At 36.1% G+C, this 16,370-nt stretch overlaps 1 protein-coding gene across 1 annotated transcript in view; it reads left to right on the top strand.

The window, feature by feature from the left end:
* Positions 1 to 16,370, top strand: part of ROS1 (ROS proto-oncogene 1, receptor tyrosine kinase) — a 104,658-nt gene that overhangs the window by 63,512 nt on the left and 24,776 nt on the right. The window contains exons 32-38 of the mRNA XM_090279782.1: positions 3,305 to 3,473; positions 4,137 to 4,254; positions 7,403 to 7,593; positions 9,288 to 9,371; positions 12,511 to 12,646; positions 13,859 to 14,021; positions 15,739 to 15,803. Coding sequence (XP_090135908.1) covers positions 3,305 to 3,473; positions 4,137 to 4,254; positions 7,403 to 7,593; positions 9,288 to 9,371; positions 12,511 to 12,646; positions 13,859 to 14,021; positions 15,739 to 15,803 — 926 coding nt within the window. The remainder of the gene's footprint in view (positions 1 to 3,304; positions 3,474 to 4,136; positions 4,255 to 7,402; positions 7,594 to 9,287; positions 9,372 to 12,510; positions 12,647 to 13,858; positions 14,022 to 15,738; positions 15,804 to 16,370) is intronic.

Below are 16,370 nucleotides of genomic sequence, written 5' to 3'. Positions count from 1 at the left end.
GAGAATCACTGCTCTAGAAGCTCTCAGTCTGTTCCCTGTTTCTGTGTCTTTGGATCTGTTTTGCTCATTAGTTTATTTTGTTCATTAGATTCCTCTTGTAGGTGAGATCATATGGTATTTGTCATCCGCTGACTGGCTTATTTCACTTAGCATAATAGTCTCTAGTTCCATCCATGTTGTTGAAAAGGGTAGGAATTTATTTTCTTCTTTCTTTCTACTGCATAGAATTCCATTGTGTAAATGCACAACAGTTTTTTAATATGTTCATCCACTGATGGCACTTAGGCTGTTTTCAGCACTTGGCTATTATAAACAGTGCTGCTATAAACACAGGGGTGCACAGGTTCTTTTGAATCAGTGTTTATGGATTCTTTGGGTATATTGCAGCAGTGGAATCACTGGGTCAAAAGGCAGTTCCATTTTTCCTTTTTTGAGGAAATTCCATACTGTTTTCACTGTGGCTGCACCAGTCTTCATTCCTACCAACAGTGCATGAGGGTGCCCTTTTCTTCACATCTTCACCTGCGCTTGTTTTGTGTTGATTTATTAATGACAGCCATTCTGACAGGTGTGAGGTGATATCTTACTGTGGTTTTAATTTGCATCTCTCTGATGGCTAGTAATGTTGAGCATCCTTTCATATGCCTATGGGCCCTCTGTATGTCCTTTTTGGAGAAGTGTCTATTCAGGTACTTTGCCCATTTTTTAATTGGATTGTTTGTCTTCTTGCTGTTGAGTTGTATGAGTTCTTTATATAGTTTTGAAAGTAAACCCTTGTCTGATGTGTTATTGGCAAATATGTTCTTCCATACAGTCAATTCCCTTTTCATTTTGATGATGGTTTCTTTAGCCATGCAGGAACTTTTTAACTTGGTGTAGTCTTATGTGTTTATTTTGTCTTTTATTTTCCTTGCCCTAGGAGATATATTGACAAAAATATTGCTACATGGAATATCTGAAATTTTACTGCCTATGTTTTCTGCTAGGACTTTTATGGTATCAAAACTTATTTAAGCCTTTATCTATTTTGAATTTATTCTGGTATATGGTGTAAGTTGGTGGTCTAGTTTCATTTTTTTGCATGTACCAGTCTAGTTTTGCCAACACCATTTATTGAAGAGGCTGTTTTCACTCCATTGTATGCTCATACTCCCTTTGTCAAATATTATTTGACCATGGAGACCTGGGTTTATTTCTGGGCTCTCTTTTCTGTTTCATTGATCTATGTGTTTGTTCTTAGGCCAGTATCAGACTGTTTTTGTTTTGGTGGCCTTGTAGTATAGTTTTATATCAGGTGTTGTGATCCCTCCAACTTTGTTCTTCTTTTTCAAGATTGCTGTGTCTATTTGGGGTCCTTTTTGGTTCCATATAAATTTTTAAAGTATTTGTCCTAGATCTGTGAAATATGCCATTGGTATTTTAATAAGAATTACATTGAATCTATAGATAGCTTAGGGTAGTATGGGCATTCTAATGATATTAATTCTTCCAATCCATGAACAGCTTATATGCTTCCATTTATTTGTATCTTCCTAAATTTATTTCTTCAGTGTTCTACAGCTTTCCAAGTATAAGTCTTTTACCTCCTTGGTTAAATTTATTCCTAGGCACTTTTTAAATTGTTATAGTAAATGGAATTTTTTTCTTAGTTTCTCTTTCTGATAGGCCAATATCTCTGATGGACATAGATGCTAAAACCCTCAACATAATACTAGCAAACTGGATCCAACAATACATTTTAAAGATTGTATACCATGATCAAGTGGGATTTATTTCAAGGATGCAAGAATGGTACAATATTTGAAAATTAAAAAATGTGATACATCACATAAATAAAACAAAAGACAAAAATTACATGGTTATATCAATAGATGGAGAAAAAGCATTTCATAAAGTCCAGCACCCACTTATGGTAAAAACACTCAGCAAAGTGGGAATAGCAGGAGCATACCTCAACATAATAAAGGCCATATATGAAAAACTTACTAATATCATACTCCATAGGCAAAATCCAAAAGCATTTCCCTTAAGATCAGGAACAAAACAGGGATGTCTGTTTTCACCACTCTTACTCAACACAGTACTGGAGGTCCTAGCCACAGTGATTAGACAAGAAGAAGAAATAAAAGGCATTCAAATTGGAAAGGAGGAAGTAAAACTGTCATTATTTGCAGACAACATGATAGTATACACAGAAAACCCTATAAGTTTCCACCAAAAAACTACTTGACCTAATTAATGAATTTGGCTTGTGGGATACAACTTCAGTTATTCAGAAATCAATGGTATTTCGTACACCAACAATGAGTATATATATTTTTAATCAATAATTTTTTTAGAAAGGAAAGAGGAGATAACGACAAATTTTAGTCTCTCTTTTCTGTCAAAAGGTCCTTACATAGAAAATGAGGGAACTCAATCACAGTGTTAAATTTCTACCTAGATCTTCATTTTATAGATTCTGTATCACAACAGTGTATAGAAAAAGAACACATTTAAGATTGGAGAGAGAGAAATAATTTTGGGGGGTCAATTTTTTTCATGGGAGCCCTTTAAAACTGTCTTTTCTTCAGCAATCTAGAGAAATCCTTACCAGAACCAACCATTTTTGAAATTCTAGTCTCTGAGACATCATAGTCTACCATCCTGCCCCTCTCCACCAAATAATTTGAAGATCCCTCTGTGGTAGCCTTCACCTCTGCACTTGTTGGTCTTTGACATGTGGAAGGTTCTGACTGTCTTGTGGTTTACTAGGGTAGCCTGTGGCACTCCTCCAAGTTGGTGGTCTGCCCAGAACATTCATTACTGTGGTAAGGCTGATACTCTACAGTCTTCCAGTAGTACTTCTGGTCAAACATCTACTTGACATTTCAAGCAGCTGTGATAGTTTCTGGACAGTGTGGAATATTGGGTCACCTGCACTATTTACCTAAGATAATTTCTGTAGCAGATCATTAAGGAGGCAGGATCAAAGGGCTACAATTTTTGAGCCAGTCATCTGTCAATCTCTCTCTCTCTCTCTCTCTCTCTCTCTCTCTCTCTCTCTCTCTCTCCTCCTGTGTCTCTCAATAAGTTCATAGGTTCAGAGTACAAGGTATGGATCCAATGCATCTATTTCATTAAGATATATGTCTCAGTGAGATCAATACATGTATAAGTTTATGAAACATTGGCCCTGATATCAGCATTTCTATTTTTTCTCAATCCTTCCATTTCCCCCTTTTTCCTCTCTTGATGTAACAAGGTGGCCTACTTCCTGAAAGGGCTATAGAGAATCATTCCTAATTGAATCTTCTTTTTCTAGTGGAAGTACAATGAGTTTTACCATGTTAAAGCTTCATGCAGACAACGCCCTGCTTATGTCTGTAATATCACAGATCTTCAGTCTTATACTTCTTACAACATCCGAGTAGTGGTGGTGTACAGGACAGGAGAAAATAGCACCTCACTTGCAGAAAGTTTTAAGACAAAAGGTAAGTAATTATAGCACTCAGAAAATGCTGTAAATTTTCTCAATTCTTTTCTCAACACTTATTTTACCAATCCTACAGGTTGACATTTTTCTTAAAAGAATAGAACACTATTTCTAAAACTTGAGTGAAAAAATTGAAAAGAGTTTGGCATCCTTACTGAGATAATACTCACCTGATCTTGCAAGATCCTCAAGAGAGCAGAGTTATTTTGTCTTTCAGTATTCAGATTTCTTGTCTAGCTATGCTCTTTTACAGTAAAACCTAAATGAAAAAAAAGTTACAATATTTACTTACTATCCTACCCACATGCTAAAGATAAAATGTCTAAAAAGTATACTCATATTAAATTAGTGTTCTAAAAAGTATACCATAAATCCAAGTTGATCCTTACAAGAAAAAATGCTTCAAAACTTACAATATTTTCTTTTTATATTACTTATTTCATATCAAGCTAAGATATATTGTTACTCTTATCAAGAATCCATCACTAATAAAAACTTCAAATACTCATTTAAAATTATGCACTCATATGAGAATACTTCTGAACGTTTCTTTAATGTATTTGTCTTTCCTCTTAGTAAGTATAGTCTACAGAAACATGTTATTGTGCAGAATATTTTATACTTCTAACATATCAAATAGTATTTTCTTTTGTTTCCAAAGCTGGAGTTCCAAGTAAACCAGGCATTCCAAAATTATTAGAAGTCAGTAAAAATTCAATACAGTGGGAAAAAGCTGATGATAATGGAAGCCGACTTTTGTACTATATCCTTGAGATAAGGTATGTCTTTTGGCAAAAGTGCTTTGTAAGTTACGAAGAACTAATCAGTTAATTGTAAGGTGTTATTAGATCAAAATTAATAATATTTATCACTGCATATTTTATAAATAAACATGAAGGATCTTTAGTTTAAGGACCTTGAATGTATCATTTTATTCTCTGCTCAGTCCCTAGCAGCCAACCCTGGCACTCCAATTATAAGCAGATCATATCAGTCTTCCCAGAAATCTGTAACTGCTTGTCAAAGTTTCATGAAAATAATTCCGTCATTGGCACATGTAATTTATATTTACTTAATATGTATTGTGTTCTGGAAGTTGAGCTATGTTTAATGTTAGATGATGGTATGCGTGTACATTTCTGATGTTAATTTGTTTTAGCAAGGTGAAGAATGTCTAGTGAGAATTGTTAGTGAGCTAGGTGTTTTTCTGAATGTAAAATCAGGTGTAGGTCACACTGGAGTCTCTATCCACTGTGAAGATTACGGTTTGTAGTGTGTTCCTGAGGACTGAAAATGTGCCTTTGATGAAAACACATCAGCTGACGAACATACGCAATCTCAGGTCCAGCCAGTAAGAGGAGCTCTGTGAATCATAACTGGCTCAGATGAACTGATCTCTTGCCAACACAGGGGGAGAATTCCAAACTCCACAGACACGCCTCTCACGGGACTATGAAGCCATCTTTTAAGAAGCTCCAAGGACAAAAGTCACTTCCATAATTATAGTCCTGGCTACTTGAGCTTTAGATCTATTTTTGCTTCATCTTGCTCTGGCATTCCCTTAACCTTAAAAAAATTTTTCCTGCTCATGCTAGAGGATTACATTAGCCATATTTCTAACTGAAACCTTCTTGAAATTTCTGTTACTCTTTCTCATACAGAGAGAAATACAACCTGATGTGCAGGACTGTCTTGCTGGTCTGTGACTGTAATTATGTTCACCAGCCAGGCCTCACCATGGTCTTGCAGGACCCCTTTAGTGTGTTCCCCTCAATAATACCTTAAATGCAATGCTTCGCAAATACTTTGCATTTCCTTGCCCCAAGTTTCTACTCTGAGGACAGGAACAATAGGATAATAGATGAATCGCCGTACCTCTAGTATCTCAAAGTAACTTCTTCCATCAGGACACTCTAGTACACCCTGTATACTTGCTCACAATACGGTGATAGGGATAGTGCTAAGTGCGTGAATTTGGGAGCTGAAAAGGCTGTATTTCCTAAGGCTGCCATGACACAATAGCACCAACTATATGGCTTAAAACAACAAACATTTATTTTCTTACTGTTCTGTAGACTAGAGGTCTAAAATCAAGGTGTCGGCAGGACCGTGCTCCCTTTGAAGGTTCTAGGGAAGAATTCTTCCTGGCCTCTTCTTAGTTTCTGGTGATTGTGACCAATCCTTGGTATTCCTTGGCTTGTAGATGCATCACTCCAGTCTCTGGCTTTGTCATCACATGGTGTTCTCCAGGTGTGCGTCTGTGCCTAAATCTCTGTCTTTTTAAGAGGGCATCAGTCATTATGTTTGAACCTATTTTAATCCAATATGATCCTTCAACTTGATTATATCTGAAAAGACCCTCTATCACGGTCCCAGGGTTTGAATTGGCATGAATTTGGGGGGTCACTATTTAACCTATTTGTCTATTTAACCTAGTACACAGACCATGTTTAACTCCTTGCTTTGTTCCACTTTAAACTTAAATTTTCTCATCCATGAATTGAGATAATAATATCTGCCCCTATAGACTGTTGTGAAGACAGTGAAATGGAATGGCATATGGAAAACACCAGTATGGTGTGTTGTAAATAGAAGGTGCGCAACAATGTCAGAATTCATCTTTCTCTTTCTCAATGGCCAATAGCTGTGGAGAGCCATTTTATAAATTTTTAAGTGTCTCTTTCTTTTGGATCAGAGTTGTTTGGGTTAACCAATGAAATTGTCAATGCCCAGCATGAGACTTTACAAAATGTACAAAAACATTGTGTCATAAAGTTTTATTCAGGACTTTATTCAGGATGGTCCCTAGGACATTCAGCTGCTTGCGACGAAGTCTGTGGCTCTGATCCTCCAGATGTTCTTGCCCATCCCCAGTCCCTCACAGGTTCAGCCTTTGCTATCACTGTTGCTCTTTCAGGTTGGCTGCTCAGTTACTACGAGCAGAACCAGCTTCTATTACACATTCCCATGCTCACTGTGGGTTGGTACCATGTTCTAAAACTGCTGTGGTCTGAAAAGTTTCCAACTTCTCATTGTCAGAGAAAACATAACTGGAAGGCCTTCAGCTGGTGATTTTACTAAAAGCCATTCCAGTTACATCTTTTAAGTCTAGCTCTTGTGATCTTTCCATGTTTCATGTGAAGAATAATGTGGGTTGACTTTCAGGTAAGTGTAGCCAATACAAACGGCAGCAACAAAACTAGGGATCTCAGACATAACTTTGGTAGCTGAGCTGTTACACATTTCTTCTCAATTTTATGTTTCGTATTTTATTTTATCTGGATACAGTATTTGAAAACTACAGATATAGAGACTAAAAATTAAGAAAAATAAAAAACCCCCAATTAGCTGTGGCCAGTGTGGCTCAGTTGGTTGGAGTGTTGTCCCGTAAACTGAAAGATCATGGATTCCATTCCCATCAGAGCACGAGCTGTGTTGTGGGTTCAGTACCAGCTGGGGCAATGTGTGAGGGGTGTCCAATCAATGTTTCTCACATCCGTGTTTCTCTCCCTCTCTCTTGCCCTCCCTTCTCCTCGCTCTAAAAGTCAATAAGTATGTCCTCAGGTGAGGATAAAAAAATTTCCCATTAAAAATGATGGAATAATTGTCTTATGTGTTTGGAATTCTGAAGAAAGTCTACATATTCTGAGAGTAGGAAAAGGTGCTTCAGCTTTTTCTTGGCCATAGATTATTCATTATTTTCCTGATGGGCTGAACTGGTTGGCTCCATTCATTGCTGGGATGACTTTATAAGACTATGCTGTGTTCTGTGGTCAAACTATGTGAGAGGAATGAGATTAAAGATAAAGTGTGCAATAGGACATGCTCTGGGGTTCTGTCATTAAAATGATATATGAGCATCTAGAAATAACACATATGTTGTCTCATATATTTTCTATAGTTGTGGTTTTGCTCTTTATTTTTCAGAAAGAGTACTTCAAATGATTCCCTAAACCAGAATTTAATGTGGAAGATGGCATTTAATGGATCCTGCAGTAGCATTTGTACATGGAAATCCAAAAACCTGAAAGGAACATTTCAGTTCAGAGTAGTAGCTGCAAATAATCTGGGATTTGGTGAATATAGTGGAATCAGTGAGAATATTTTATTAGCTGGAGGTATATTACCATGTCTGTCTACATACTAACTTATTACACAAAGTTTCAGAGATAAAGATAGTGCATTCTTAACATTAGCAATAAATTGGGTGACTTTATGATTTATCATCCAAAGTACTAAACTGTTCATTTCATATGATGTGCTCTTCTTAAAACATCAAGATCACTGTCATTTTTCTCCTCAGTAATGATCAGCTACTCCTTAATGCCCACTCATCAAGTCCATGCTCCTATCTAGACTTCCAAGGCTGTGCAGAGTCTTATCATCCTGTTCTTGGCACTCTCATCTTCTATACAGCTGGCCTAAAACTGTACCTTGTCTCTTTCCCAATAGTTACATCTTCCACTATATATCCTATTTCAGTTTATGATATGTCATCTTTCTAATCACATTGACTGGAAATCTCAGTACCATGTTTCATTTTCTCCTCTACTCAAGTCACTGAGTTCTGTTGATTTACCATCTTGATTTCTATCTGATGATATCCCATCTTCCTATTTCCACTTTGGCTTTCCAAATTTAAGCTATTGTTTTTTGCCTGTGCTTTTGGCTTAATCACATGCTGACAGTTAACTTAGCCAAAGCACAGCTGGATCACTTAACCCCTCTCTGAAGTGCCCAAAATGGCTCTCCATTCACTGCTTTCAGGGCCATCTACAAACTTGCATGTGGCATGTAAGGCCTTCTATGATTTGTCCTGCGTTTATGGTTTATCTTTCCCAGTATTTATCCCTATTTGCTAGCCCATATCAGTCTGGTAAAAACTTTTAAGGCACTAGATCTTCAGCCTTTGTTCACATCAGCCTGGAATGCAGGTCCCCACAACATACTATTCATCCCATTACCTGGCATTTCCTTTCCCTCACTCTATGTCCATTGAAATTTTTCTCATCCTTCAAGGCCTAATTTAAATGAACCTATCATGATGCTTAACTGGTAATCCTTAGGCAAATAAATAATTGCATCTTTCAAACACACAGCCCAATATTCTATATAAAACTTTCATTATACTCTTTTTAAAAAAATTATAGTTAGTTATCTGGATTAGAGTTTAGCTAACTTTTTCAGAAAAGAATCAAATAGTATGTATTTTAGGCTTTGCAGGCTGCATCTGATTTCTGTAGCATATTTTTCTTCTTTCCTTTTCTCTTTGTTAATAATACTTTAAAAATCATTTTTAGCTCATGGACAATACAGAATCAGGCTGTGGCCAGATTTAGCCCACAAGCTATGGTTTGCCAAGCTCATGTTTATCTCCTCTACTCAAATGTAACTACTTAAGAGAAGACACCATGTTTTCATGTTTATATTCTTCAGCTTAATATCTATGGGGTAAAATGTTTATGAAGATGTTATAGAGAAATAATAATCTTGACTATATATTTGAAGACTGATATTTCTTTGTCCCAAATTCATTAAAAAGATCATACATGTTTTCTTGGTCACTTTAAAGTAGAAACCTGGGTGGGTACATCCCTATGATATATTGGTAAACTGGCTCTCTGGAAAAAAAATGTATAAAACATTGACTTTTATTTTCAATGATGTAAATACTCTCAACATAGATATGACTTCAAACCCCATGGTTTAATTGGCTCCTAAAATATCATAGGAGCTAGTTCTGATATATCAGACAGATCACCTGGACTATCTATTCTGTGAAGTAATTTCCTTTTCTCATGTATCTCATTAGATGGTTTTTGGATACCAGAAACAAGCTTTATACTTACTATTATAATTGGAGTATTTCTGGTTGTTATAATACCATTGACCTTGGGTAAGTAAAAATTTTTTTCATAGGTAATAAATTACTTGATTACATGAATTGATTTATCTCTTAGTTTATTTAATCTTCCAAATTAAATAAATTTATAAAATTTATATTGTTATCTTTGGCTATGCTTTCAAAACCATTATCTTTTGTGAATTGTTTTCTGGATATAGGAATAACTATGATACGTATAATATATCTATATTTATACTTCATGGGATACTTTAGATAAAATTACTTGCAAGAACACTACTTTCTTTAAAATAGTCTTTGTTTCTGATTGACTATATAACAAGTGTTTTGTGGCTTATAGTTTGAAATAAATTAAAAAACTACTTTGAGTATATACATTTTTTAAAAGGTAGGGTTAATGCAAGACCAGTGGAAATCCTTGGTCAGGATAGTTTGGGTCTCCAGGCAGACAGCCCAGTTTGGAATGAGCAGGACCTCTTTTGCAAAAGATCGATTTCTGGGTTGTAGGACCCACTCTTACTTTCAGATGTCTGACTTGCTTATTTCAAATCCTTGCTCATTTATAAATGATCAGGAAAACAGAAGAATTAGGTTAAGTGGATAGAAAACTGGCTATTTCCCACTATTTATTTTATACTGATGTGCTAGTCCTAAAAGTTTGTTTTTCTATAAAGACTTAGTTTAATAATGAGAAAACACAGTGATAACCCCAAAAGGTTTGATCATATATTGAGCCTATAAAGTTATTATAGTGATCATATATTCTGGTTCATTCCTATTGTTGCAAGATTAATGTTAGTAGCACTTTCTTTTAGTCCCTAAGATGTCTTGGTTAGCCTATCATTATTAATATTATGTGTCCCTGACATGCTGAAACATTACAAGAAAAGCATGATATTTACCAGAAAAGAACACTCAAGTACATATTCAGAAAATTGTAGCTTAAGGAAAAGTTAGAACAGAACTTTAAGGAAAAGTAACAGACATAGTTGAAATCTCTCAGGATAAAGAAAGCCAATATTTCACTAAGTGTTTTAAATCTTTATTTTCCACCAAACCGATTGGAATCATAACCTATTGGGGAGCACATTAAAACTTGAATTGAGATTTCTTTTCATAGATCCTACCCAGATAATATATGGAACTCTTTCAGCTAACTTGGAGAGCTAAAAATTTCAGCTGACCCTGCCAGGATATTAACCTGTGGTTCCAGGGAGTCTAAGTATTGCACAGCTGATGTTTGTGTCACTAAGCCAGCCCCTCCAGAGTTACGCATATGACTGCAGTATATTTGGCAGTTGGCATATAGGCTTGACTGCTTGTCTGCTTTCCTACTGAGAAAGAGTAGTCCATGAAGATTCTTCCATCTGACCTTTGCTTGCTGACTTGTACATCACCATTGTTTAAACTCATAACTCTAGTGGATGAACATGAGATAATTTCAGACAACCTATTATGCTTTCAAGACATCCCTTGGATATCTGACTTTCTCAGGACTTAAAGGTCTTTATTCTATTTGGAACTCACTGATTTTTCAGTATTAATAAACTAAACTGGCTCTTTAGGAGCAGTGCATGTGGTTTTACTAGTAGGGGTGTGTAAGTGCATGGGAAAAGAATGAGTTGTTAAAATAATGAAAAGTAGCAATTGTTTTAAAATTTGTATTGTGCTGAGGGGTCTCATCAGCCATACTTATTGAAACAAGGGTTTAAAGATAAGCACTGACAGCCTTTGCTGTGGGGAGCAGTCATATCTTGTGTGCAACATTAGCTATATACTGGGACCAGAGAGAAAGATAAAGCAGTAAAATACCAGCCTCGGGAGCTTGCCTGTTAATGAGGGAGGTAAGACCTACCTATGTAAAAAGATAAATAGTGATATATGTGTTAAACAACAATAAAAGGCAATGAATGGTACATGAAATACACAAGACAGTGACATAGAAGTGTTGAGAGCCACATTTAGTCTTATAAGTTCAGAGATGAGAGTCAGAAGAGGTTACAGAAGTCTCAGAAGATGTCACTGAAGATGGGGACATTAACCTATGCCTTTAAAAACAAAGAGGGGTAATGAGAGCATTTGGGGTTTGAAAAATTGCATTAGCTAAAGTACTTAGGATCTATCCCTGTGTGGTGCTTCAGGTGGAATTTCACTTGAATAAAACTAACCTGTTCAATACAGAAGCTACTGTGGAATAAAGTTCAAGTTTTCGTGATCATCTGACAAAGTACCCTCGCTGTTTTCAGTGTCTGAGCTAATATTCTAAGATAGATGGATGCTCTTATTGATGTAATTGTATTTTAATCTTTAAAATATTTATTTTTTATGATTATAAAAATAATATTTGGTCATTGTATGAAGAAGGCAATACAGATCACCCATGATTTCACAACTAGGGATGACCACTGCTAACATTTGGTGTGTATTTGAGTATGTATGTATGCAACAACAATGGATGTATACTCTTGTACTCTGCATTTAAATAAAGCATGCCATTATAGCCATTAATTATATTGAAAACACTCCTCAGGTCTACTGAGAAGTATAACCTGGACATATCTGGACTCATAAATGAATCTGTTTCACTAATAATTATTATGCAAGCGTGTTTTCATTTTACTTTAATGTATGGATGATTTTGAAAAATAAATTCTGATATTAAGATACTTCAAGTTGTTTATAATGACAATAAGAATATATTAAATCTATGATATAAGATGAAAAGTGAGATAGTGTAAGCTATGTGTTTTTCTATAACTTTGTACCTAGATTTAATTAGTTAGAAAAATTTTTTTAATCCTCAGTCAAAGACATGCTTATTGATTTTAGAGAAAGGGGAAAGAAGGGAGAGAAATAGCAATGTGAGAGAGAAACATCAATCAGTTGCCTCCCATATGCTCCCTGACCAGGGACTTAACCCACAACCTACACATGTGCCCTGACCAGGAATCAAACCTGAGACCTTTAGGTTTATGGGGTGACACTCCACCCAACTGAGCCACACTGGTCAGAGCTAGTTAGATTTTTTAATTATGGGCATATTTTTCAATCAAATTCAGTTCTTTTACCAGTGGTGGTGTTCTTACAGATGAATGCTTAAAATGTATTATTAATGTCCTAAAGGAAAAAAGAAGTAAGATTTATTTTGTAAATTATATGTTTTTCTTTATAGTATGGCATAGAAGATTAAAGAATCAAAAAACTCCCAAGGAAGGCCTGACTGTTCTCATAAATGAAGACAAAGAGCTGGCTGAGCTGCGAGGTCTGGCAGCTGCAGTAGGACTGGCTAATGGCTGTTGTGCGATACGGTGTGTAACGGGGGCCATCACATGGGGCATCGAGATGGAGAGCGGAGGATTACCTTGGTTATGCCACTCTTCTGGCTTAATCATTAACAATGCATCCTTCTTCCCTTGCATGTGACCTGGGATGGATGGCAAATGACATGGTTATGCTATTCTAAAGAAAATAAGAAAAACAAAAACAAAAACAGTTATCTTCCAGTGTTTTATCACATTGTTCAAAAATAAATGAAATAAAACAAATGCTACGTTGAAGAGAGTAGATGGTAACATGGTTGGTTCAGCTGGAAGCATGTGGAAGAGAGGAATTTCGAGGGTCACATATGTGTGTGGTATTAATTCAATCTAATTCAGTTTTCAGAAGTTGTGTGGTGGTTGGCTTCAAAAGCTCTTTAAAACAGATGAATTTTGAAGTGCTGTTGTCATCATAATTAAAGAAAATATTTAAATGTCTTTTTATACAAGACACTGTATTATATTGTCTATACATAAGAGGATTATATAGTCATATGCCTTGAAATTTGTAACTCAAGACATGAAAGTGAAGTATTTGGAGTAGACACAGAATTGATCAAATTAGTTACTCAGAGGTGACTTTTCCTTGAGAAAAATACTCAGCACATGCAGCATTCAAGATTCTCCTTTAAAAACTCAAAGCATTTTTAATGCATATGCATTTTTTCTCCCTCGTAATATTCTACGTGAAAAACTCAGCTTTCTAAAAGTTAGCCTGATGGAAATGAAGTTGATTTTTGTGGTCATAGTAAATTTTGTTTTATATAAGAGACCAGGTGTGTGAAATAGTTAATGTAAATGTTTTTAGTTCATAAATCCAGATGTGTTTATTACTAATTGACAATAGCTTTTTACACAAACTGGTAACCTGAAGAAATAAATAATTGATCACTGTAACAAAGCAAGCGACAGCAAACAAAAGCAAAAAGCTTTGAGACAATGCTCACATGGGCATGTTTTTATTAAAATGAAGGTGCCTAAGAGCAAAGTGACATGGCCTGTCTGGGTTTTAGAATAAGGAGGGAATATTCTGGGTGGTGGAATAGGGAAGGAGCAGAAACACAAAATTCCATGTCACTATATCACTTTGAATGCACTTCAGTGTTGTAAAGCCACGAGATTTCTTTCTCATACTCTTTCGAACACTAACACCAACTTTCAAACTATGTATTCTGGGAGATCAAAAATATTATTATCTTCTAGTACTCTTCCGACCCAAGAGGAGATTGGATGTCTTCCTGCCTTCCCTCGGGAAAAACTAACTCTGCGTCTCTTGCTGGGAAGTGGGGCCTTTGGAGAAGTGTATGAAGGGGCAGCAGTAGACGTCTTAGGAGTTGGAAGTGGAGAAACCAAAGTAGCAGTGAAGGTAATGTGGGTCTTTTCAATCCTTGACATGTTGCGTCTGCACATTTACATGGATTTACACGGATAAATGCCACTATAATAAAAGATGAGTAATCGTAATCGAAAAGAGTACTGGTAGAAGGTAGGAGCCTATTCATGGGTACAGAAATCGCATTTTTCTTCCCCGTCCTACATGAGCTCTGAAATTAATAGTAACCTCTATGGTTACTGATTAGCTAAGACCCAGCAGTTTTTCCCTTCAGATACGCTATAAAGAAGTGGAGTTGTTAAGCACATTCTCAAGGTCCTAGGTCGCAGGGCAGATTGTACATATTTCAGACTTGTGGCCATCTCGTGTCAGTTGCAACTACGCCACAGTCAGTTGGTAAACCAATGAGGGGGGTTATGTTCCATTTAAATTTTATTTGTAAAAACAAGTTTGAATATCATATAATTTTATGTGTAATAAAATAACACTTTTTTTTTTTTACTTTTTCAACCATTTAAAAATGTAGCTTCAATTATACTTCAATAAAGCTAGAAAAAAATAAAAATGTCACAACCATTTTCAGATTGCCAGCTGCACAAAAATAGGTGATGGGGTAGAATTGGCCCACAGGCTGTGCTTTGCTGTCCTGTGCTACACCATTATTTATCTTGTATATTTAATGTTTTTTAAGGAAGCACTGGATATGTTCTTGAATTTTTGTAAAACTTTCTTTTGATCAAGAGATGATGAATCTTCTATGTAGTTGAGAAATGCCCTGACCACTGCTTATTAGGAATTTATTGCTTTGAGGGTAGGCTATACAACCAAAAAAGTTGGTTGGCAAGATTCTCTCAATTTGCTTAAATAAGTATTTATTTTTCTCAATAACAGGATGACTGCTGCCTTTAGTGCAGTGCCAGTTCATCTGAAATTCTCTTGACTTTGTACATGTGTGTTGCCTTATGGTACCAAGATGGTTGTCGGAAAATCAGGAATGGAATCATCATTTAGGCCAGAACATTCATTGGCCAAAACTGAAACCATTTGCAAGGGAGGCTGAAGAATTGCAGAATGTGATTTTCATGATTATCTCAGATCAATTGCCTGGGACTGGGCACCTTACCTCTGAGAAACAAATTATGATATTGTTAGCAAAAGGTGGGGAAACAGATATTGAGTTGAAAATTTTGAAAATTAAGAAATTACCTTAGCCCTGGCTAATGAGGCTCAGTTGGTTGGAGCACCATCCTGTTAAACCAAAAGGTCAGGGGTTCGATTCCCGGTCAGGGCACATGCCTGGGTTATGGCTTCAGTCTCTCGTCAGGACACATACAGAAGGTAAATGATCAATGTTTCTTTTCCACATATACATTTCTCTCCCTCTCTCTCTCCCTCACTTCCCCTTTTTCTAAAAATCAATAAGCATGTCTTTGGGCGAGGATAAAAAAAGAAAAACAAAAAGAAATTAGCTTAGATGCCAAATTTGGTCCCTTTTTAAAATTTCTACATTTTGAAGATATTTTGTGTAAATATTACTATATCTTTTATCACCTTTTTCTACTTAAATACTTTCAATAACAGAAGTTATGTTTTGAATAGATTACATAGCAATGCACATTCAATATCCATTATCTGTTTCAAACTTTCAGGGTGGATATTATAAAACAAAACAGATATTATCTCCCTTAACCACTGAGCTCACAGAAGGGTCTGCTATACTGATTCCTGGCTTGTTTTTTATGTTGCACAGACTTTGAAGAAGGGTTCCACAGACCAGGAGAAGATTGAGTTCTTGAAGGAGGCATATCTGATGAGGTATCAGGACAGCTCTGAAATAATGTTCCCTTGGTATGGGTAGGAAGCTTTTACATCTGATTGGTAGATTTTTAACATTCAAAATCACCTGACATAATAAATCATTCCCACAATGAACATGGCTGAAGATTAAACAGAAATATGTCTGTAAAGACAAGTATTCTATAGAGCCATCTTCCAGGTATGGACACAAGCTGTCCTCAGGCAAAAGGTCCTCTTACCTTCCGTAAGAAGTGTGTTTTTGCAAGCGAATTCTGAAGCTGTTCAGCTTTAAACGTGCTTAAGGTCTTGTAAATGTATGGTAATGGTTGAAATAGGCCGAGTAAGAGAGAGCTCTCCTGAGTTCAACGATGGCAATGAAAATATTCCTTGTCTTGATAAACTTGCCTTTGATGTTAGAGTCAGTTCTTGGGCATAAAAACTCCTCAAAGATATCTTAATGGGCAGATCTGAGACGGTGGTCCTGAGCTGTGGGTTCTAGTTATTAGACTGAGGTTTACTTGCTTTGACATCTTGAGAAAACAGTTGGAGCCAAACCTGCCTGTCTGAATTGTTACTCTAAAAAAG

The sequence above is a fragment of the Furipterus horrens genome, unplaced genomic scaffold (assembly GCF_987537825.1).
Source record: "Furipterus horrens unplaced genomic scaffold, mFurHor1.1.pri manual_scaffold_6, whole genome shotgun sequence".
Classification (NCBI taxonomy): domain Eukaryota; kingdom Metazoa; phylum Chordata; class Mammalia; order Chiroptera; family Furipteridae; genus Furipterus; species Furipterus horrens.
The sequence above is the reverse complement of the archived record's forward strand: the minus strand, read 5'-3'. Positions and strand labels throughout refer to the sequence as shown.